Raw genomic sequence first — 24,100 nt, forward strand, 5'->3', positions numbered from 1 at the left:
TCAGCCTATTGCGGGAAGAAAGTGCAAATTGTCATAATTTATGAGCGATACGCGTATTCTACCCCTTGTCAAACGTGTATTTGTTACGTATTGAACGTATATCATACGATATACCTATTTCGAGAGAATCAATCAAAACGGCACAAAAATAAAAGAACGATTAATATATATAATATATATTATTCTTCGTGGAATGTTCCGCACAGATGATCGCGTATGATGCAAGCCGTATACCATAACAATGCATAAAGATTCATCCTGCGACAATGTAAATTATACGTATAAACGCGTTCTCAAATTTGCTGGCTGTTATTTTGCGCCCCACGTTCTCATGAGAACCAATTTTTCGCACATCTGATGATTCATTTACAGTGAATTTGTGAAATAAAATAATATGATAGCATCAATATTGCGTTCAATAAATAATTTTACTGTAGATACCGTGTATGTAACAGTTATAGTCAAAATCTGTTACAATAAGTATAATAAACGCATTATACGTATACATTATATGCACCTTATATATACCAATTTATGCCACCGACGCGACGCGATCGATAGCAATAGTGTGAATTATTAGTATATAGCGAGTATAATAAACGTATTATACGTACATTATACCCCTTATATACCGATTTATACCGCCAACGTATCAATACACTGAGAAATGGATATGCGAAATTAGTTATATTTTGTATATCATTAGATGGATCCACTGCCAGTATAAGGGCTAGTACGATATACGTCAATTATTTTCCAATACTTATTTCTACTGATTCATAGTATAATTAAATGGTATTAACCCTTCGAGGTCACCCGGGGTCAAAATGACCCCAAGTGTAACTTTAAGCTAGAAGTAGTATAAGTTATTGGCGCCCGCAGAGAGGACATTTTTTTTTTTTTTTTTTTTTTTTTAACGCATTGCCTCCTTGCTGATTTTTTTTCGCTATTTTGAAAATTTGATAAAAATTTTTAGCCATGATATTCTCATTCTGAAAGGTTCAAGCTAATATCCTGAATTCTTATGAGTCGTTCGGAACGATACTGGCAACGCGGCTATCGTTTAAACATGTCTGGGGTCATTGCGACCCCCTGTGACCGGCGCGTTATTTCCAGAACATGTGAACTCGAAGGGTTAAGCAATAACGTCTTGACTAACATTTTGAAAAAAATCGAGTTATTATGATGAATGTATCCAGAGAATGATAAACTGAAAAAATTACGTTAAAATCTCGAATTTGTATTTTTATACGTATGAATTGGTATAAGTATTGAAAAATAATTTATTCATATCGTACCAGCCCTTATACTGGCAGTGGATCCATCGATCTAGTAATATACAAAATATAACAAATATTCGCATATGCATTTCTCAGTGTAGCAATAGTGTGAACTATTAGTATATCGTGAGTATATTAAACGCATTACACGTACATTATACCCCTTATATACCAATTGATACTGCCAACGTATATCAATAGCAATAGTTCATATTAGGACATATTTCTGAATTTTCTACCATGAATAAATAATACTTCTTGTCATTAATGGTGACTGAAAATGCCGTGATTTTATCAGAAGACACGGCAGGCTAATCGCAAGTTTATTTTTGAGACCAAATATTGCATCTTGCAACATAGTAATACCGTTTGTTTATTCAAAATGAAAATCCAGTTAATTTACCATATTTATTATGTGTAATTACTTACCGTATTGGAACTTGAAGGCACTGATCTTCTTTAATTTATAAAATATGACTTTCGGCAAATATGCACTGCACGAATCAATCCCACGTGTTGCCTCAGCTCTGCGCTACTGCGTAGTGCGTATGGCAATTGGGATGCATGTGGTTGCACGTTGGGACCGGCACGCCGAGCGGCGCGAGCTGTGGTGGTTGGGTTAGACAGAGAAGGTTGAGCCGAGAGTGAGCAGCCTCGTCCAGCGCAATATCTAGTACGTACTAAACAATAAACATCGATCGGGACTGGCCGCTTGAAACCACTCTTTCAACGATAAATTTTTTTGTATAAAAACCTACACAACTATCTTTCCATCTTCGGTTCGGGTGTATGTTTTACGCGGTTTGGTTTTTGTATACTGCACAGATTTGGATGCACTAAAAAAACCCTGAAGTTTTCAGAAGGACCTTTACCATGATTTTGATTTTTTTTTTTTGGGTAGATGATTCTTGAACCAGTTTTTTATTTTATTTTTTTCATTTACTGATAATCATAACTCATGAATTTTCGTCAGTCTATAGGTATATTATAAAGATAATTACAGAACTGTTGAAGAAAAAAAAAGCATACATGTATGACGGATACAATTTGTTTTTCATTCAACAAATTAGAAAGAATTGAAAAGAATTACATATTATATTATATAAAAAAAATGGCATAAACGCTACCCTAGAAATTTCAGAACTTTCTCGGTGACACAGTAGAAATCTACTTGCTAACTCTCATTTTCAATAAAAACTATCATGCCCTTCCGTCGCAAGAGATAAAAAAAAATTGTAACGAACAATTCGTGAGTAAATTCTTGTTTTCGAAAGTTTCAAATTCCATGATACAAAAACGTGGAAATATCTAATGCTGAAGTACTAGTTAAAAAAATACTTTGGCCACCGAAACTGGGCGTATACGTACGTTTATTTCCGAACGTAATATATAATTGCAACATAAAACACGTCATAGCATACGTATTGAAACAGTAGTATACATACGTATTACGTTTGAGTCTATACATGAGACGTGTTAGCCCAAGAGCTGGTGACGAATTTGGGGAAGGTATTTTAGGCAGTTTGAAATTGTAAAAAATTGTATTATATCAATATTGGTGAATCTGGAATCGATAGTCTGGAAGAGCGTTTGCGGTTATTTTGCTACTGCGCAGCTATTATGACATTCGCCAAAAATTAATCCAAAAAAAATATCCTTCAGGCACCTTGGAATTATTCTAATTTTCAATTTAAGCTGCACAGTAGCAAAATAACCACAAACGCTCTTCCAGACTCTCGATTCCTGATTCACCAACATTGATATAATACAATTTTTTACAATTTCAAAATGCCTGAAAAACCTTCCCCAAACTCGTTACCAGCTCTCCGACTATGTCATTGCCTAATCGTATACGCATACCGATTGGTCAAGGACACGCATCAATTACCATTATGCAACTACGAATAAAACGAAGGCATCATTTATTCGTTTCTTAGGCGTATATTGTTGGGGTACTGTGAACGGGTTCAAAATCGTTGAATGACAAAAGTGTCATCAACGTATTGCAACTTTCCGGGACGTTCCCTAAGCGGAGCTTGTGGGACACGGCCGGTAGTGGTGGGTTTTTTGCACTACTTATTTAACTTACGGCTCCTTCTTGTGTAATCAACGTCTCGTGGGCTGGGATGTGGGCAGGATACGGACTCGGATCCGATACTGGACCAGAGCCGCGTCGGGGGAACCAGACCCGGGTCAACTCACAGTTGGACCAAGGCTGTCCGTGGAGATGTGGGCAGATTGGGCCGAATGGCTGCCGAACTCGGATGGAAACGATGCTCTACCAGAGTCGTATAGCCCCTCCAGAGCAGGGAGCACTTATGCACTCCGTGCCTGTCTATTCAGACTCGGGTGGGGAACGGTGAGCACAAGATCAGATACGGATTGCAATTATAGCTCAACCAGTACTGCCTGTTGTACGCCTCGCCCCACCAAAGCTGGCTCTAAGGACTGAACTTTGTTACAGGGTGAAAAGAAAACCAAAAACAGCGGCCAAATAGAATGATCAAACAAAGAAAAATCAAAACAATTATTATTTAAAGAAAAAAACAAGAAGTCTGATGACACTGGTTTTTACAAAAGTGTTCTCTTTGGCAAATTTGTACCGATTGTACGGCGGAAACTAAACGAAAATTATTAATTAAATTCTTAATCTGCCCTGAGCTAACTTATTTAACTATCTTTACTATTTAAGCGGCCTTTGCCAATACTTTAAGATGTGTGGGTGATAACCCCGAATTGATATCGCGGTGCTAACAAACAAAAGGTTGTTGGCGCGATGCCGTAATGAAATAAGGTTATCTGAGAGATTGGTTCGCTAGCTAATTTGAACGGTGAAGTTGCGCCGGTGTCGACTCGCAGCTGACCGCTGGTAGAGCAACCTCGTTCCCGGTTGGTGGCTGCCTTTTATACCCTAGATTTCGCCATCTTGAGCTGCGCCTTGCGCTGTGCGCATCTTCCGTTTGGCGCCCAGCCGCCCGCCGCCCTCTGATGGCCTTTTTCTTGGCGGGACCGGAACCCTGATTGTCCCCATGTTATCCGGATCACGTGGGTCTTCATGTGATGCGTTACAGTATATAATATTCGAATAAGCAGACACGTTGACATTCCATGATTCGGGAGCGTATCATGTACGCATACTGATTCGTCAAGGAAACGCATCAACTACGAATAAAACGTACGTATCATGTATGCGTTTCTTGGACGTATATTGTTGGGATATTGTGACCGGGTTCAAAATTGTTAAATGGAAAAAGTTTAATCGACGTATATAGTATTCGAATAAGCAGACACGTTGACATTCCATGATTCGGGAGCGTATCATGTACGCATACTGATTCGTCAAGGAAACGCATCAACTACGAATAAAACGTACGTATCATGTATGCGTTTCTTGGACGTATATTGTTGGGATATTGTGACCGGGTTCAAAATTGTTAAATGGAAAAAGTTTAATCGACGTATATAGTATTCGAATAAGCAGACACGTTGAAATTCCATGATTCGGGAGCGTATCATGTACGCATACTGATTCGTCAAGGAAACGCATCAATTACGAATAAAACGTACGTATCATGTATGCGTTTCTTGGACGCATATTGTTGGGATATTGTGACCGGGTTCAAAATCGTTGAATGGAAAAAGTTTAATCGACATATATATTATTCGAATAAGCAGACACGTTGAAATTCCATGATTCGGGATTCCATGATTCGTATCATGTACGAATACTGATTCGTCAACGAAACGCATCAACTGCGAATAAAACGTACGTATCGTTTAAACGGTTCTTGAGCGTATATTGTTGGAACACTGTGAACGGGTTCAGAATCGTTGACTGAGAACGTTTATTGAATGGGTTTATTTTAATCCTAATAAACCTCTAAGTCACGTATATTATACACGTTTTATCTTTCGATAATAAAAACGTATATTATCAATCGATAAGAGTATTAATTTGTTTCCAAAACGAATACCATATACGTTTTGCTGTTTCTCATTATAAACGTATGTTCATATACGTGTAATATCAATATCATAATATATTGATACCGAAAATCCACGGAATATACGTATAATATACGCAAAATGTACGGATAGGTGTTTATTGGGCTGTTGTTTACCAATTAAACATTGATAACAGGACTCTAGATATTCGCCATAAGTTTGATTATTTGTCGCTAAGCAAATTGCATTTTGTAATGACTTGGACATATCTGTCACGACATCCTGCGGAATGTGAGCACCACTAGAAATCCATTCTCGAAGCCAAGTTGTAATAATATTGGTGTCGTGGCGTTCCGAAAGCATCTGACATACTGGAACAATTAAATTATCTATATGAGTCACGATTTGATACAGAAATATTGGTCCATTTAAACGACGTCCACTATCATTTATTTTTCGAACAAGACTTCCAGTTGCATCTATAGAAACTATAGGATTCAGTTTAAGTAAGTCGTTGTAGACATCAGTTTGTTCCATGCTCCAATAAAATGCAAAAAATTTATCGTAGCCAGTTTGTCGTAGCGTAGAACAAAATTCAACACTGTACCGCAATCTAGTCAAATTTTTCCATAAATCACCCTGTATTTCAAAGTCTTCGTTGTCAGCTTCTTGTTTTATTCCGTTTAAAACCTTAGTTGATGGGATGAGCGGTGACACTTGATCTCCATATTCCTGGAATTTTAAAATTAATTCCTCTCGGTACTTAGTACTTTTTTTATTTTTTAACTCGTTCTTCACTTCTGTTCTTCTTCCTTTCGATACATAACGTTTTTTAAAATGAGCAATTTCTTTGGTATTTAAAGTAATAAGTGTCATTTCAGTATTTTTATCAAGAGTATTATAATTCGATTCACCATAGATTGCCGTTCGACAATTTTTCTCAGCACAAAAACCATCCACTTTAACTCTATAATTATAATTTTTTTCAGAACTTTCATTATTTTCCTCGTCGAGACTAAAAACTTTATTACTTCGAAAACTGAATGCACAAGGCAATTTCGTTGCATTATAAATTAATTCTGCTAATGTATGTGTCCAGTTTGGTTGTAATGTCAAATACGGTTTATTGTTTTTGTCTATTTTTTGGATAGGTTTCAAAGAGGCCCATACTTCTGCAGAAAATTTTATAGTAAATTTCAATACCTTGTTTTTACAAGGATGATTTTTCCGTTGCGTGTGGGGACTAAAATCAGGATCATTTTGATCGTCTAGAAAATCACGATCATCGCTTGCTGACGATGATTTGTCATCCGCACATGTTTCTTCTACCTCAGTCTCAGAATCATTTATATCTCGAGATTTAATATAACTGGTCAAAATAGCATTACGATTTTGTGATATATAAAAATATAGATTTAAAGGTTTCATGCGGTAAGTTCCAGAATCTAACTTCCATTTAGAACAAATTTCCTTCCAAATTGGATTGGACCTAGATTTTAGTTTACCATTTTCTTCACAAATTTCAAACTTGAACTTTTGTATTGTCTCAAGTATTTCAAAATGAGATACTGCTGCCCAAGAAGTCATAATAATTAAATAAATTACACAGCAACAAACATTAAAATAAATTAAACACCAACAACAATTCTCAACACCAACTAAACATTCATCATTAGTACGCTATTCAATTGTTTACTGAACATAAAGTATTAGACTAGTGTCTCAATGCATTAATAAATCATCATTATAATTATTAAAGTTATTAACATTATGATCAAGAATAAAGAATGTTATGTGACCAGGTCGACATAAAAAGTGAATTGACGGCGTTAAACTTTTCGATAAATCATGAGCTACAACTTTGATAACTGCCCCACGGTCCGTATATTTTACTCTTACTTTAGTATTTAATGCTGTATTCATTGCAATTATATGAGTATGATCTGATTCTCTGTACATTGGTTCTGCTTGCTGATGATAAAATTCAATGACTATTCGATTGCTTAAAATAAAGTTTTGGTAAAATCTTATATAAGTGACCAGCATGGCCGGCATGATTCGCTTCTCCAGGAGCGAGTCCGCTAAATTACATATCATTAGTCCCATTATCTAGGTGGTCAAGTATGGCAATGTTGAGAGGAATGCATCTTTCTAGATGTCAAAGAGAGAGCTTAGTCAAGAGGGTGTAAAAGGCCCATGATTGACCACATTGTGTTATTGTTATCGCCCACATCGGCCCTGATATCAGGACGGCGAGCTATGGAACGCCTTTATCTTCGTCCTGATCAATGAAAATTTTTATTTTAATTTGTAATTTAATTAATGAGTAATGTAAGTATTAAAATTAAAATTACTGTGTTACTGGACTCAACTCAGGCTTCAATGTATAATTTCCCTGGTAATCAATACGAGCGTGCTCTACAGGTGTGATGAAGACAAATAAAACCCAAAATATGTACTCCATGATGCCGAGAGCTTCGAATAGATAAGAAGCTAACAGCCAACCGCTCCAGAATTCTAATGAACATAGATAACTCCTCAGTCGTAACGTTATCACAGTACCAAAATAAGAACCTAAGAAAAAGTTTATGTTTTAATTAGTTATTGTTGTTATATAATATCTTATTGTTAATTGAAGTATAGTCACCTGCATAAACTAAAACAGCAAATTTACTTCGCTCCAATGGTAGGAGCCAGTGTGCAGGCATTGAATACATTGCAAGAAATGTCACACCCTGAAATTATTAATTAATTTTGTCAATTTGATTATTTAAATATAGTTTAAATTATAAATTATAAAAATTATAGATGATTAATATTTTTTTTAAAAATTCAATAATTACAAAAAAAAATTTTTCATTGTTTGCATAATTAATTAAATTATTTCAAGAGACAATAGAAATTCAAGTGAAATGAAAGTTCGTATGCTAGATTTAACTAAAGGTAAAAGTATTACTATTACAAATAAAAAATACCTTAGTGAATCCTTCAGCAATTTTTACTGCTAAAAACGGACCAAAACCCCAGTAAGCAGCAAATCGACTTACTATGGTTAATAAAATAGTTATAAATACACCTAGACCGTAAATTAATTCACCCCTGACTTTTTTAGCCATTTGTCCATCTGGAAAATTTGTGATTACATAGACGAAGAACAATGAACCCAGTATTATCCCTTGCGTCTTATCATCCCAATTGAACTCTCCTGGACTCTGTAAAAATAAATTCTATTAATTTTTCTGCCCAACATTTAAAAATTAAAATTTCCTACAGAAATACTAGATGATTAATGTTTAAATAACTATAAAATGGCTAGTTAAATAAATAAATTTAATATGTACTAGAATCTGCTGAGATAAACGGATGATTCATAAATAAATTATATTCAAATATTCACTTTAATTAAAAACTTCAATTGAATAATTTTATTTGATGGAATTATTTATCAAAAAAGAAAAAAAACTTACAGGTACAAATGCACCATTAAAAGAAGTAATTTTTGGGCTGATATCAGTAATATCATGGCCATCATCATTATCAGAGTAATTCATCTGATATTCTATCGACACAAGGGAACCGACAGATAAACTCGCATAACATAAACTACCGTAAATTCTAGAAATCCTAGGAATCCTAATGTGTGTCTTGCTTTCACCAAATATTTTGTATCTTCTAATACCTGCCTCAATGTTGCTGTTAAAAATAAATAAAAATTAGTCATATTAAAATTAATTAACTGTGAACATTAAAAATGGATCAAAATATTTCTTTGTTTAAATAGTGAAAAAAGAGTTGAATATATCAGGAAATGATTACTATGATGTACTGTTATGTGATTAAATGAAAAAATTTACCAGAATATTAATAAATTAGCAATAGGAATTAACACATGCTGAGTAAGTTTATAGTCAGAATTGATGTAATGTTTATGAAGATACGTACATTTTTTGATAGAATTTAGTATACCAAGTTAACGTTTGCAAACGTTACTTGCTTGGATGTTGTGACGCACTGGAGCTAAAAATGAGACTTGATGATTCTTATATTAAACACAATATATCAGCAATTATTAATTGCTTGTCTGCGGTCTGCTCTAGGCATATGTAATGCTATGACTATGCCTTACACTCTTTATTCCGTAGAACCGACTTTACTAGACCAAGATGCACAACATTAAACACAGATTTACTGTCACTAATTTACATGGCTGATTTCAGCACCGACTTTCTCAATAGCTTCCATAAATGTGTCATGAAAATCTTCAACAGTAAATGTAAGGAGTTTTTGAGCAACTGAATTGTCTTTACTCTTAAGAGCAAGATCTCTGAACTTGTCCTATTCCTGTTCGTTATTGATCAGTTTTTCAAGGTAATCATAATTGAATGCCCGAAAAAAACCTATAACATAGGGAAACATATCTATCATTTCTGCGATTTATAATAAAAAATGACTATTGAATAAAAAAAAAAAGAAAATTGACTTACTATATTTCTAAAAGATAATGCTATGAAAAAAAACTTACTATTTAATTTCAGCAATACAGAAAAACTTTCTCAATTAGAAAAATAATTATTTTTTCATTATTAAACATTCAGTCTAACAATAAAAAGAATAACAATTAAGAGTTTGTTTACATAGACGTACACGCATGTAGCCTAATATGTCACTGTGGCTTGTCCACATAAAAGCGACAAACAAATTGTCGCGACGATGACGTCACAATTGTCACTCGCAGGTTTAAAGGCACAAAATAATTATTTATATTGTTAATTAATTAAAAACGATTTTATGTATAAAACAATTGTCATTACTGATAGAAAAAAGGATGAGCAATTTTTTGGCACCAAGTACGATCAAAAAAAGTCCTTACAATTAGAGATAAAAGGGAATAAAATTTTGATTTTTTAATTGCGATTAATTAATTAACAATTAATTATAGGAGTAGAGCAATTGTGTATTTCGAAAGAGCAATTCGTGAGCAATTTTTTGGCGTTTGGTTTTTTGAAAAAAATTAATATTTGGCGTCAACTTGGTTACGGTGACCGATCGATATAATAATTCGACGTAGCTGTTCAACTTGACCGACAGATATGTGACCGAGAAAAATTAGCCATGTTATACACGGTATCCATAAATTTTTAACGATAGATACAGGCTATGATACAGGTAACCTGTAAACCTAAGAATTCTTTTGGAAAATGTGTGGAACAAAAGTTGCAGAATCATGAGAGGAAAATTCAATAACGCATGATAATACCATAGATATATCGAACCTAATTTAGTTGAAAAATTCTGGGAAATTTTCGAACGCCTGATCTTCACTTTCATCATAGATATATATCTATATTTCTATTCTTTTATATATCAAGCTCAAGAGTTGAAAGTTCGTTGATATTTGGATTCAAAGGTCGCTCGGAAACATCTTAAGTACTTTACCTTGGAGGATGAAAAATTTTATTTTAAAATTTTCCGATTTTTTCGAATAACTTGATGAATAATCAACTTGTAGTATTGTAATTGATGGAGCAGTAACTTCAATCCCTTTCCCAGAGAATAGTCGAAGATTCGCTCACCTAGTTTCATAGTTGAGCAACAATACGCGACGAGGCAAAATCCGCGGATTGCCCATACTTTCGCACGAACGATGGTCACATGGTGCCACAAAATCGTGAAGGTAGTCTTCCATGAGTACTTTCTAGATACAGAAAAAAAAAAAAATTCATTCACAAAAACCGACTTTATCCGCGATTTTATAATTTTTGCTCATACACAAATAGGGATATCTCTGACAATTTAGACAAGAATTAATAAAAAATGAGCATGGGCCAACGATGTGCTTCTCGGGCAACAGAATACTTGGCTTTTAATTGATCAACCACATCAACACCAGCTTTTGTGTGGTTGTAAAATGTCAAAATCTCGGGTTTTAATTTAGATCCAGTATCGACATCTATTTTATCTGAAGAATGAAGAGGTGAAAGCGAAAAAACATTCTTATTTTTTTTCGGAACATATGACACAACTGTACACGAATGATTAAATATGAACTTGCTGCTAGGAATATCACGCTTTTTACATTCAATCAATTCTAGCGGCAATTCTCCTTTATTTTTCCCTATCGTCTTTATAAGAGTAGTGCGACGATTTTTCACATAATCTTCTGCTAATGGAATAGACGTGAAAAAATTGTCACAAGTGATATTGCGACCGGTATCTCAAATAGGTTCACAAAGACAGTTCATAACATCGACAACGGCATTAGATTTTTGATACGGTCCGAAAGGTCGTTTGCCACAATGAATTTTCAAATTTGATGTATAAAATTTTCTGGAATCAACAAGTGCGTAAATTCTGATACCATATTTTGCTGGTTTGTTAGCTATGTATTGCTTGAACTTGTAGCGTCCTCTAAAAGATTCCAACATTTCGTTAACGGTCGTATATTGACCAAGAGTACAGTTTTTATTGCATTGCCAAGCTATTTTCGAGACATTTTGCACCTCCCACTTGAAAATTCAAGGGAGACGAATGGAAGTTTTCAATCTCCACTTTTCGAAAACGTTACAGAATTTCAATCAGGCCACTCTCCTCAAACTTATGCATTTGACAAGATGAGCCCTCTTATTGTTCACAACGCGATTGTGCGAAAACTATGCGTCGTACGAAAACCATTCTACGCATCGATCAACTACTTATTATTTTCTATCATTTACCGCAAGATTGTTTCTCCAGCTTCAAATTGGACGGAGTAAAGAATTTTCGAACAAACGGTTTCTTTCGCGGTTTCTCTAGTTTTTTATTGGTGGAAAATTCACTGATCGAGGTGTGTAAAAAAACCATTTGTGGGTTTTCCAATTCTCTTCTTAGTTTAACAAATTTTCAGAGCGATTCTCCTCTACCTGGAACATACATTTTCATCTACGCGCTATTCTCCGAAACATAGCGTGAGTCGTTCTTTGTACAATTTTATTGCAAAAATCGACTCTTTTTGTGCTCTATTGACTGGCCTATAACATATTTCGTGCCACGCAAATGTTTGTTCTTCAAGAGAAGAAGTAAACAAATTTACAAACCGGATAGCGGCTTCATCCTTGCGTCGATGAGCTGCACGTTGTATGGTTATATATTTATTAGGTTTCGGATTTCTCACTACATTGTTTGCAATTTCACAAAAAATACATGGTAGGGTCTCATCAAAATATTCTTTTACCTCGGGAACAACTAAAAACGACATGACACTCACATTTGATGTAACGAAAAATCTCGAAAACTAAAAATATATCCATTTGAAATGTTGATAATACACGACATCACCGAAATGTGTGCAACAACGTTTAAAAATTTTCAGTCTTGAACGAAATGAAACAGAATGAAAAAGTAGGAGCAACAAACAAAAAACGATTAGTTGAGAATTGACGCACTAACTTGTATCATTATACCAACTCCCATTTTCAAAAGTTGATGACCAATCGAAAATCGAATTACGAGATGAAAAGTCGAAATTCGAGATCAACCTCGTGTTTCTGAATTTGCACTGCAAAATGAGCTAGTACCCATTGGTGCCGTTGCATTTCGCGTGCAGGCCGATTTTAATTTGCTGATTGGCTGCATTGAAAATTGAAATTTGGTTATAACTAACAATAAGCGTTTAAATATGAATGTGATGTTTACGATAACCAAGATTACCGATTCACTCTTGTTTTACAAAATGACACACGCGTCGAACATAATATTATATTAGGAATTCCATTTTCACCCACGAATAACTTCATATACATTTTAACATCAAAATTACTCATGCAATCTGCTTTTAAAAAAAGAATTTTGAATCATCTAATTGACACCGGCACGAAAAACTCAACCAAATCCGATTTTCTGATGCCCGAGCATGATAGCAATTCGTCATTGGGTTTCGCTTTACATTGATGACATTTGATTCTTCTGGTAGTTAGCTGTGAGAAACTTGAATACTGCGATAATCTTCTGTTGTTCGAATTGCTCAATTGTGTGTCTTTGACATATAATAGAAATCACTCGATGTATATTAAGAATATTATCTGGAATATTTTGCAAAAAAGTCTATAGTATGCAAAATAAGCTTTATTTCGAACGAAACATCAATAATTATTGTCCTATGACAATATGAGCAACTATGTTCGAAATTTGAAAAACTTATGGTGAGTTCAATATGCCTTTCAGAAAAGAAAAGTTCGTTGCATTTCTCTTTTCAAATAGCTTTCATCTTCGGCCGTTACCAAAAATCCCCGACCCTACTAGTTTGTACGCCACTGTGCAATCTATATATTGTTACTCCGGGCGGATAACCGGATTGGAAATAAACGGGTCAGGGGATTAGATTAGCAATAAGTCTGTTTTATTCAGAAAAGGTGCGTGCGCTCTCTTCGCTAGTTCTGAACAGACTGTTATTTACAATAATAACAGCCTACTAGGCAACGTCAGATTGACAGACGTCAAAGACATCTGACGAAGAGTTTGGAGGTAGCGCCAAGAGGAGGCGGCTGACTGCCCGCGGTCAGGCATCATGACGTTGGCCACAACGTCATGATAGCGCGACAGCAGCCCTACATGACTGGCACTAACCTACCTATCGGACCATGCGATGCGTATACGCCAATATCCCGTGAAGAGATTTCCCCCAGCGTAACAATATATAAAAATGAATTGCTGTTCGTTAGTCTCGCTAAAACTCGAGAACGGCTGAACGGATTTATCTTATCTTAGTCTTGAAATGTTCGTGGAAGTCTAGGGAAGGTTTAAAAGGCGAGAAAAAATCGAATAATTGCCGGGAAAACCTTAAAAACAGCCCTTTTCTATTTCCCATACAAATGTTTTCTAAATAAAATGTAGAGTCAATTTGAACTTTATTGCTATTTAATAGAGTTCAAATCACTGTTGTCTAAGCAATTCAGTTGTGTTCTTAACGTCAAAGAGTCTAATGTCGCGTTCCGAAACTAAGCAAAAGTGAATCGCGAACGCGATAAAATTGCATAGTCACAAAATGTAATAAATCATTAGTAGTACTGATTTTCAATCAATTTGGTCGGCTTCGCTAAACTTAATTTTAGCTAACTTCAGTTATTAGGTAATGTGTCAGATTATTTTTTTAATTTGATAAATCTTAAGTTTTGTCACAAACTATGTTTCTGAACGCAACCATTTACGATCTTCTATGAGTGCATCCTTCTATCTTTGTGAGTGAATCCCCCGCCTCTTGCCAACTATACTGAAAAATCCAAAGACTTATCCAATTTTATATAATTACATAATTAATACATTTAAAGAAATTTGAAACCCATATCTGTGCTACCAACAAAATATCAAGATTACTGCTTTAATGCTAAGAAAACTGTTTTGTGAAAAAATTTGTGAAATAAATGATTGGCTCGAATGCTATAAGCAGAGCCGTAAAAACTTTATTCAAAAAAAAAAATCTTCGTGAGTGACGATTACCGCTACGTGCGCGAGAACTTTCTTTACTTTTGTGATCCTTTGTGATAGTGACATTCAAAGTAGTGTGCTCTTTTTTTGTTGATAGTTTGTGATAGTGACACTTTACTGTTAAGTGAGCACAAAATTTTCTCACTTTGATTAATTACGTTACGATGCCGAGGAGAAGACGACCTGACTTAGGTCGTCGCAGTCAATCAAATGTGCGAAGAGCTACCTCACGTGCTAACCGCACTGATGACCAGAGAGAGACAGATCAAGAAAATAGTCGTATTGCTATGTCAGAATTGCGTTATTTAGTGAGTGACAATGAAGTAGATAGGCTTAGAATGCAACGAGTTCGTGCACATCAAACACAACAACAGCAAGCACGACATAATGAAAATGAGCGAATCCGCAGACGCAGTGCTTCTGTGATTCTTGAACGAGCTGCATTCCACTATGATCCGGCAATTGATTATTGTGCCGACAAATCGGTAACAATTGGGGAAATGAAAATAATTTGTAAATATTGTAAGGCGTTGAAATACACTGGTGAATCTGCGGGATTATGTTGTGCTGGAGGCAAAGTAAAATTGCCACAATTGGTCCTACCACCAGATCCTTTACGCTCTTTAGTTTCTGGGATTGGAAATGATTCTAAGCACTTCTTGGCCAACATCCAGAAATATAACAACTGTTTTCAGATGACATCATTTGGCGCTACACATATTATACAGGACAATTTCATGCCCACATTCAAGGTATTATAGCAGAATATTTTTTGATAATATTCAAGTTTGTACTAAAATATATATATCGGAAATAATTAATGCACAAATTTAAAAATATTACAGATACAAGGACAAATTTATCACTTACTGGGGGCACTGTTACCACTACCTGATGCAGATCATCAATTTTTACAAATTCATTTTATAGGCAATTCAGATGCGGAAGTTGATAATCGTTGTGCTCACAATCCAACAGTGAAGAGAACCATTGTCCAAGAATTACAAATGTTTCTTCATCAGAATAACAATTTAGTAAACATGTTCAAAATAGCATTGGATCGGATGCCATCTGATAGCCATAATATTATCATTCGAGCTGACAAAACACCTGCCGGTGAACACACAAGGAGGTTTAATTCACCTACCATTGATGAAGTGGCTGTTGTCATTGTGGGAGAAAATTTACAATCTAGAGATATTGTTCTTCATCGTCGGAATAGTAATTTAAAACGTGTATCTGAAACACACAGGAGCTATGATGGATTACAATATCCTTTGATCTTCTGGCAGGGGGAAGATGGGTACCATTTTAATATCAAAATGGTAAATCAAGTAACAGGTAAATAAATTGAGCAGGATTAAATAATATTTTCAAATTCAATTCATCTAAGTAACATTTATCATTTTTGATTGCAGGTGCTGAAACCAACAAAAAAGTTAGTGCTATGAATTTCTACTCATACAGACTCATGATCCGTCGAGGTGAAATGAATCATATTTTGTTGTGTCAACGACTTTTTCATCAGTTTGCAGTTGACATGTATGTTAAAATTGAGACTGAACGATTAACATACATCCGTTTGAACCAACGACAGCTACGATCAGAGGAATACATTCATCTCCGCGATGCTATGAATGCCGATGGCAATGTGAATAATGTAGGAAGAATGACAATTTTGCCAGGCACTTATATAGGAAGCCCACGCCACATGCACGAATATGCTCAGGATGCTATGTCATATGTTAGGCATTATGGCCGCCCAGACTTATTTGTTACATTCACATGTAACCCAAATTGGTCCGAAATCAAGAGGGAATTGCTACATAACCAAACACCAGTTGATAGACATGACATAATTGCCGGAGTATTTAAACAAAAATTAAAATCTCTCATGAATTTCGCAATAAAGCATTGTGTGTATGGCCGAGTCCGTTGTTGGATGTACTCTGTAGAATGGCAAAAGCGTGGATTGCCACATGCGCATATTTTACTCTGGTGAGTGGACAAAATAAGGCCAGATGAGATTGATTCCATAATATCAGCTGAAATTCCAGATGAAACAGTTGACCCAAAATTGCATGCAGTAGTTACCAAACACATGATACATGGACCTTGCGGACTTTTCAACTACAATTCACCCTGTATGGTCGACGGCAAGTGTTCCAAGCGATACCCAAGAGACCTGCTTGCTGAAACCGTAACGGGAAATGATGGATACCCATTGTATCGTCGGCGATCAGTTGCGGACAATGGGCGATCGGTAGTTGTAAAGGTAAGAGAACAAAATCTTGATGTAGACAATCGTTGGATTGTGCCATACTCGCCAATATTGTCCAAAACTTTTGAGACTCGCATCAATGTGGAATATTGTAACTCTGTAAAGTCGATAAAGTACATATGTAAATATGTTAACAAAGGCAGCGATATGGCTGTCTTCGCTGTAACCAATGCAAATGATGAAATATCACAGTACCAGATGGGGCGCTATGTAAGTAGCAACGAAGCAATTTGGCGAATATTTTCATTTGCGATCCATGAAAGATACCCTACAGTAGTCCATTTGGCGGTCCATTTAGAAAATGGTCAACGAGTTTATTTTAATGCATCGAACGCGGCAGACAGAGCGGCACGTCCACCATCGACAACATTAACAAGTTTCTTCACAGTCTGTCAAACTGATGATTTTGCTCGCACTTTGCTGTATGCTGACATGCCACGCTATTACATATGGAATGCATCATCGAAATCGTTTCAGCGTCGAAAACAAGGAACACCAGTTGAAGGACATCCAAATGTATTTGCTTCAGACGCTCTGGGTCGCATCTACACAGTACATCCAAATAACGATGAATGTTATTATTTGCGATTGTTGTTGGTGAATGTTCGTGGTCCGACATCGTTCAAACAACTGAGAACAGTTAATGGACAGCTGTGTGCGACTTACCGTGAGGCATGCCAACTATTACATTTACTTGAGAATGATTCGCACTGGGATGATACGCTCAAGGATTCCGTAATATCTTCATCGCCGCATCAAATTCGTACATTGTTTGCGATTATCATATCGACATGTTTCCCCTCGAATCCAAAAGATTTGTGGGTTAAGTATAAAGATGACATGTCTGAGGATGTTTTGCATCGTGTGCGCCGTGAAACTTTGAATCCTACACTACAAATGACTGAAGAAATTTACAATGAGACATCGATCATGATAGAAGATATGTGTTTATTGATAGCAAATGAAGTATTGTCGTGTTTGAGAATGACAGCACCCAATCGTCATATGCACGATGCATTAAACCACGAGTTGCAAAGGGAACAACAGTACGACATTGAAGAATTGGCCAAAACAGTTCGTACAAATGTTCCACAATTAAATCAACAACAAAGAATTGCGTACGACACTTTGATAGAAGCTGTGAACAGTGGATCTGGTGGAATTTATTTCCTTGATGCTCCCGGAGGAACAGGAAAAACATTCTCAATTTCATTGCTGTTGGCGAGGATCAGATCGCGAAATGATGTTGCTCTAGTGTTGGCTTCATCCGGAATAGCTGCGACTCTGCTAGAAGGCGGGCGAACTGCGCATTCTGCCTTGAAATTACAATTAAACATGCAAATCACGGAAACACCAATTTGCAACATCGCCAAAAATAGCGCAATGGCCAAGATCCTACAGGTATGCGAATTAATTGTTTGGGATGAATGCACAATGGCCCATAAGAGGTCACTGGAGGCACTGGACAGAACATTGAAAGATATTCGTGACAACCAAAATATTTTTGGTGGGGCCATGATTCTGTTGTCAGGTGATTTTCGTCAGACTCTTCCAGTTATTCCCCGATCAACTGTTGCTGATGAACTAAATGCATGCCTAAAATCAACTTATTTGTGGCAGTACGTAAAGACACTACAATTAACAACTAACATGCGAGTATTTTTGCAACATGATGAAACTGCAAATATGTTTGCGAAGCAGTTGTTAGACATTGGAAATAATGAAGTTGCAATGGACACCTCGACCGGATTCATCACATTACCCACAAATTTCTGTCACATCACAGATTCAAAAGAGGAGCTTATTCAGCGTGTTTTCCCAGATATAGCGCAAAAGTTCAATAACCATAATTGGCTGGGTGAACGAGCAATATTGGCAGCCGAAAATAAAGATGTCGAGGATCTCAATACGATCATTCAAAATTTTCTCCAGGACAGTTGGTTTCCTTTTAATCAGTCGACACCGTTATGAACCAGGATGACGTAGTCAACTATCCCACGGAGTTTTTAAATTCACTGGAATTGCCTGGATTACCACCTCACAATTTGCAGTTAAAAGTAGGATCAGTTGTCATCATGCTGCGTAACATTAATCAACCTCGACTATGCAATGGAACAAGACTGGCTGTGAAAAAGCTGATGAATAACGTCATTGAGGCAACAATCATAAAAGGAGAGGATGTCTTGATCCCGCGAATACCGATGATTCCAACAGATTTACCATCCGATTTCAAACGCTTACAATTTCTAGTACGTCTGGCCTTTGCGATGACAATAAATAAATCGCAAGGACAGTCTTTAGAAGTTTGCGGAATCAACTTGGAGTTTCCCTGTTTCGCGCATGGACAATTATACGTCGCGTGTTCGCGCGTCGGAAAACAAACCCTCTTCTTTGTTCATTTACGCACCACAAAACAAAACAAAAAATATAGTTTATGAAAAAGCTTTAAATTGATTAACAAACTGTATCATAACAGTGTGTCTCTGTTAATATCAAATTTGAACCTTATAAATGGCCAGTATTTCAGGAAAACTCTGTATTTTTAGATGAGCAACATGATGTGTCGAAAATGATAATAAAACTTCATGCTTCATTAAAAAAAAGCATTTTTATTCAATACGTTTTGATGGTTTTAAAATTAATTTATACAAAAGTTTAGATCTTTTCTTTATCGATTGAGGCAGTACGAAGTCTGCCGGGTCAGCTAGTTACTTTATAAACATACTTACCACTGAAGAGTCAAGTCTTGTGGTGAGTAAAATTGTAATTTTTTACATCATAGTCCGGAACCGCGACCATTTCCTGAAAAATCCATATTTAAGTGTGCAATTAAGTCTGTTTTCTTTTTTCGCCTCCAAGGTGTGAATATTGCAGCCACAAGTACGAAATAAGTTCGGTGTGTCACCACACCTAAGCTGGCAAAATCTGCCTCGAATTTGTTGTGTCGGAAGATTTTGATTTTGAAAGAGTACTGAGATAACATGAACGATTTAACAAAGACAATGATGATGATTTGAAAGACAAAGAGAAAAACAATGACTTGTTCTTTCGACTGATATTTGAGGTTGTTCCAGTTTTGGAAGCCCATACAAAGGCGTTTACCTTATCCGTTAAATTATTCCATTCAAAATTGAGATTTGTAAGAGTTTTTTAATTTATTAACAGCTGTTGATACTGGCAGATTATATTGGCTGATTCGCCCTCGATTTTCCGCGGTTCGGTCCGGTGTAAAAGCTGCCTGTGAAAATCCTGAAGTTTCAGAAAAAATGAGCTGTCGAAAAATGTTGAGAAACTTGAATGAAGAAAGAGATATTGAAGAAATTCTTTTAGAGTGGCCGCATGAATACCATATCCGCAAAAAAGAATTGTCAATGAAACCTACCGGGAGGAATGCCGAAAAGGTGTCCGAAAGCATCGTACATCATTCTTGAAGTTACAACGATAGTATAATCATCATCACACATGGGTCATTTCACCAAGGTGACGAGCGATTCTCATCATACAGTAACGGTAAGCAGTGCACTGCTAATGCTGCAGTTTCAATCGCTATGTCTGCTGTGAAACCAGCTAATCTTTGGACTAATGATATAATCAATAGTGTATTGACACGTGGAGACAAATTATATATTGACAGTATGGCATGCCGTGAAACTGTGCATCAGAATGAGAATTATGTGAATTACTTGGCAGTTTCAGATCTCAAGACGAATATTAGAGTTTTATCAAAGAATTGTCATTTTACATTTGACGTAGTGATTTTTGGGCATGTATATACCAATGCAAACATTAGTATGCCTAATTCGAAAAACGGTTTGCAACGCTTGTTTAGTGAATCAAATTCTCGAATTCTGACATGTCATGGAATTTCCGTTGCGGTAGGCACGTTGACTGATCAATTTTGGTTGTATGATTCTCATTCCAAAGGACTGGACAGTAAAGTAGCGTGTCAGGGAATGGCTTCATTCATGATATTCACCGACATCGATTCACTGTTAAAAATATTCATTGGAAACATTCATAAAACGACAGACAGAGCTGGAAACCAGTACGATTTAACGTATACTCACGTAAATATCACCGATGTTGCCGAAACAAGTGATCAGTCAATGATAAAGGTTTACGCGAAACATGAAAATTCTAATGAAAATGAAATTAATCATCCAGCTATTGACGCTCACAATGAAATACGAGTCATTCAGAGTAAAAAACGAGTAATCAAAATGGGTTCAAATATTAGTATTGCTCTTTCGGATAGCCAAATTGAAGATTCGAGTGATATTGAAAATTCTCACATTATCGATAATTTTGCAGAACGAGTCATAACGGTTAATATTCATGCCGAGGACAACTCAAGTGACACTGCAGATGTTAACCAAATCGAAGACGTGACTAAATTAACCTGCAATGATCGACTATTTAACACAAAACAAGATCAAATTGTAGAATCAGGTTCAAATATGGCCATCTCTCCCATGGAAAGCTAAATTAAGAATCTAATTGTGAGTGACGTGGAAAATTCTGTTATTAATGACAATTTTGCAAAACGAGTACAAAAGAAATGATATTTATACCAAAAGCAATATAATTAATAATCATTGCGCCAAGTTGCGAAACCAAGTTGAAAGGATTAGCACTGTAGAATACCGACAAAAATCTCGGGCACGTCAAAAATTACACGTCACTTTGCGAAGTGTCGATATAAGTAGATTCAACAAATTCGAACAGCATTACATTGATCCAATGAATGTGTTGTGTGGTATTTGCCCTGCCAAACATTCTGCGGTAGAAAGAGTGTCAGATAAGAAAACTTTTCGATGATTGTTGTTTACACTGAGACGTGGTTCTAGAGCAAACACCATATCCTCCAAACAAATTACGAGAGTGATTTGAAACTCGCCTCACACATCTAGACTTTTTTTCGAAAGGATAAGAAGTTATAATAGTCTAGTTTGTTTTGCTTCGTCCAACGCCAACTTAGTTAACTCCAGGAAAACACGATGGACCGGATTGTTTCGAAAATCATGGACAAATATGTTATTAAGTAAATACTGCGTTGGATCCGTCAGTCAATGACATTTCAAGTAATGGTCAGCTTTTCATTGTAGATGCAGATGATGAAACAGATCATCAATTACACCGAAATAACGAGCTAAACCGTAAAATATTGCATACTGTCGATCAGTTAATACGTGAACACAACGTTTTTGCCAAAGCTCATCAGATGATAGGTGATGAAATGGAAAACCAACGCATATCAGCAATCCAAAGGAACGAGATCTCACCAGGATTACAATTTTTATTCACGCTAAAGCCGAGAAGAGATCGTCGTCAATTGAACTTTCAAAGATACAACAAAGTTGCCGCAGTGTTCTCGACTACAGCTGATGGTGAAATTCCAGAAACTTTTGTAAGTATTCGGAATGAAAGTATCAAAACATTACAAAATGTAAGCTCAATGGATCCGATTGTAGAACCATAGATATACTCACTATTTCATCCGTATGGTACTCGTGGTTGGAATAGAGATTTGACGCGTGACGGTAGAATTGGTTCAACGTACAAACGTATTAGCCGTGCAGCATATGTCAAATATATAATTGCAATCAGAGACACTGAATTTAATATTTTTTTACTCGGCAGACAATTATTTCAGCAGTGGATTGTTGATTCTTACGTGAAAATTGAAAAAGATAGGATAGATTACTGCCAAAATTATCAGAAAGAATTGCGTGCCGAATCTTCTCAAGGTTCAGTAGATTATTTGGATAACGGGCGGGAAAACATGAATGGTCGTGTTAGTAAAATATTTTTGAACATCAGCAGGCAGCAGATAGACAAGACCATATTGTGCCATATTGTCCTCGACTATCAATTACATCCAATAGTCACACTATCGTGGAAATAGTATCAAGTATAAAATTCGTAAAATACTTGTTCAAATATATTTACAAAGGTCACGATGTAGCTGCTATATCAGTTGGCGGAAATCCTCAAGGAAATACAGTGATCGACCACGATGAGATTTTAAATTTCATAGAAACACGTTATGTTGAACCTGTTGGAGCGAGTTGTCGAATTTTAGAAAACAGTTTGCACGACAGAAGTCATGCTATCACACGTTTACCCGTTCACTAACAAGATGAGCAAAGCGTAGTTTTCACGGATGGCAATGAAGAGAAAACGATAAGATCAAGTTTGGAAAGAACCGGCATGTTATTGGATTACTTGACGTTAAACGCACGTGACCCGCAGGCTAGGCAGTATCACTATTCTGAAATTCCGTTTCGTCATATGTACAAAAAATACAAAAATTAACGGAAATACTGTCTATAGATGGAAACAACAAAAGGCTCAATTCAATTGTATTGGTCGTATGAATGATTTCATCTGAGATTACTGCTACTGACAGTCAAAGGTGCAAAAAATTATATAGATTCGAAAACAGTTAATGAAAATGTTCATCAGACATTCACAGCTACGAGCTCGAGGTTTAATCGGAGATGACAAAGAGTGAAAACGCACGATGGACGAAGTTACAACTTGGATGATGCTACGAAAACTTAAAAGGCTGTTCGTTAGAATACTTATCCACTGTCGACCAGTTCACCCAAGAGATTTTTGGGAAAAACTCAAAGATGAAATGTCCGAGGATTATTCACGCAGGGAGGGATTGTCGCGTGGCCGAGCACGAGCCTATGCACAATTCAGTGAAAGGTTGAATGCAGAGGGTCTGAGTCTTGCTGATTTTTCGGAAATGGAATGAAGAATAATTACTGTAGAATCGAATAATAAATCACTTGAGGAGTCATCTACAATCGGAGTGCGACACTATGAAAAATTAAATTCTGAACGAAAAGAAATTGTTGACGCCGTTTCGGATTCGATTAATACAGCCGAACTCACCGGCGGCGTTTGCTTCTACATCAATGGCCCAGGTGGCTCTGGTGGAACTTACATTTACAAAACTACATGGCATTTATTGAAAGCAAAAGGAAAAAGAGTGATTACAATGGCATTTACTGGAATCGCAGCTATTCTACACAACTATTACTAATAAAAGTGGAAGGTACACGCAGTAAAACAGTTAACTCATCTATCAAATTCAGTAATTTATGGAAATCCTTCAAAAAGTTCA

At 36.1% G+C, this 24,100-nt stretch overlaps 1 protein-coding gene and 2 pseudogenes across 1 annotated transcript; 2 read left to right on the forward strand and 1 right to left on the reverse strand.

The window, feature by feature from the left end:
- Positions 1-6,754: 6,754 nt before the first annotated feature.
- Positions 6,755-11,650, reverse strand: LOC105683895 (annotated as a pseudogene).
- Positions 11,651-16,377: 4,727 nt separating this feature from the next.
- Positions 16,378-16,951, forward strand: LOC125501718 (annotated as a pseudogene).
- Positions 16,952-17,112: 161 nt separating this feature from the next.
- LOC125501882 lies at positions 17,113-18,936 on the forward strand. The gene has a single exon (XM_048659002.1). It carries the CDS (start codon positions 17,113-17,115, stop codon positions 18,934-18,936), a length of 1,824 nt encoding a protein of 607 aa, XP_048514959.1.
- The last annotated feature ends 5,164 nt before the right edge of the window (positions 18,937-24,100 follow it).

The sequence above is a fragment of the Athalia rosae genome, chromosome 7, assembly GCF_917208135.1.
Source record: "Athalia rosae chromosome 7, iyAthRosa1.1, whole genome shotgun sequence".
Lineage (NCBI taxonomy): Eukaryota > Metazoa > Arthropoda > Insecta > Hymenoptera > Athaliidae > Athalia > Athalia rosae.

Excerpts from the sequence above, each read along its gene's own strand:
- LOC125501882 (XM_048659002.1), top strand. The coding sequence starts at position 17,113 with ATGGCTGTCTTCGCTGTAACCAATGCAAATGATGAAATATCACAGTAC.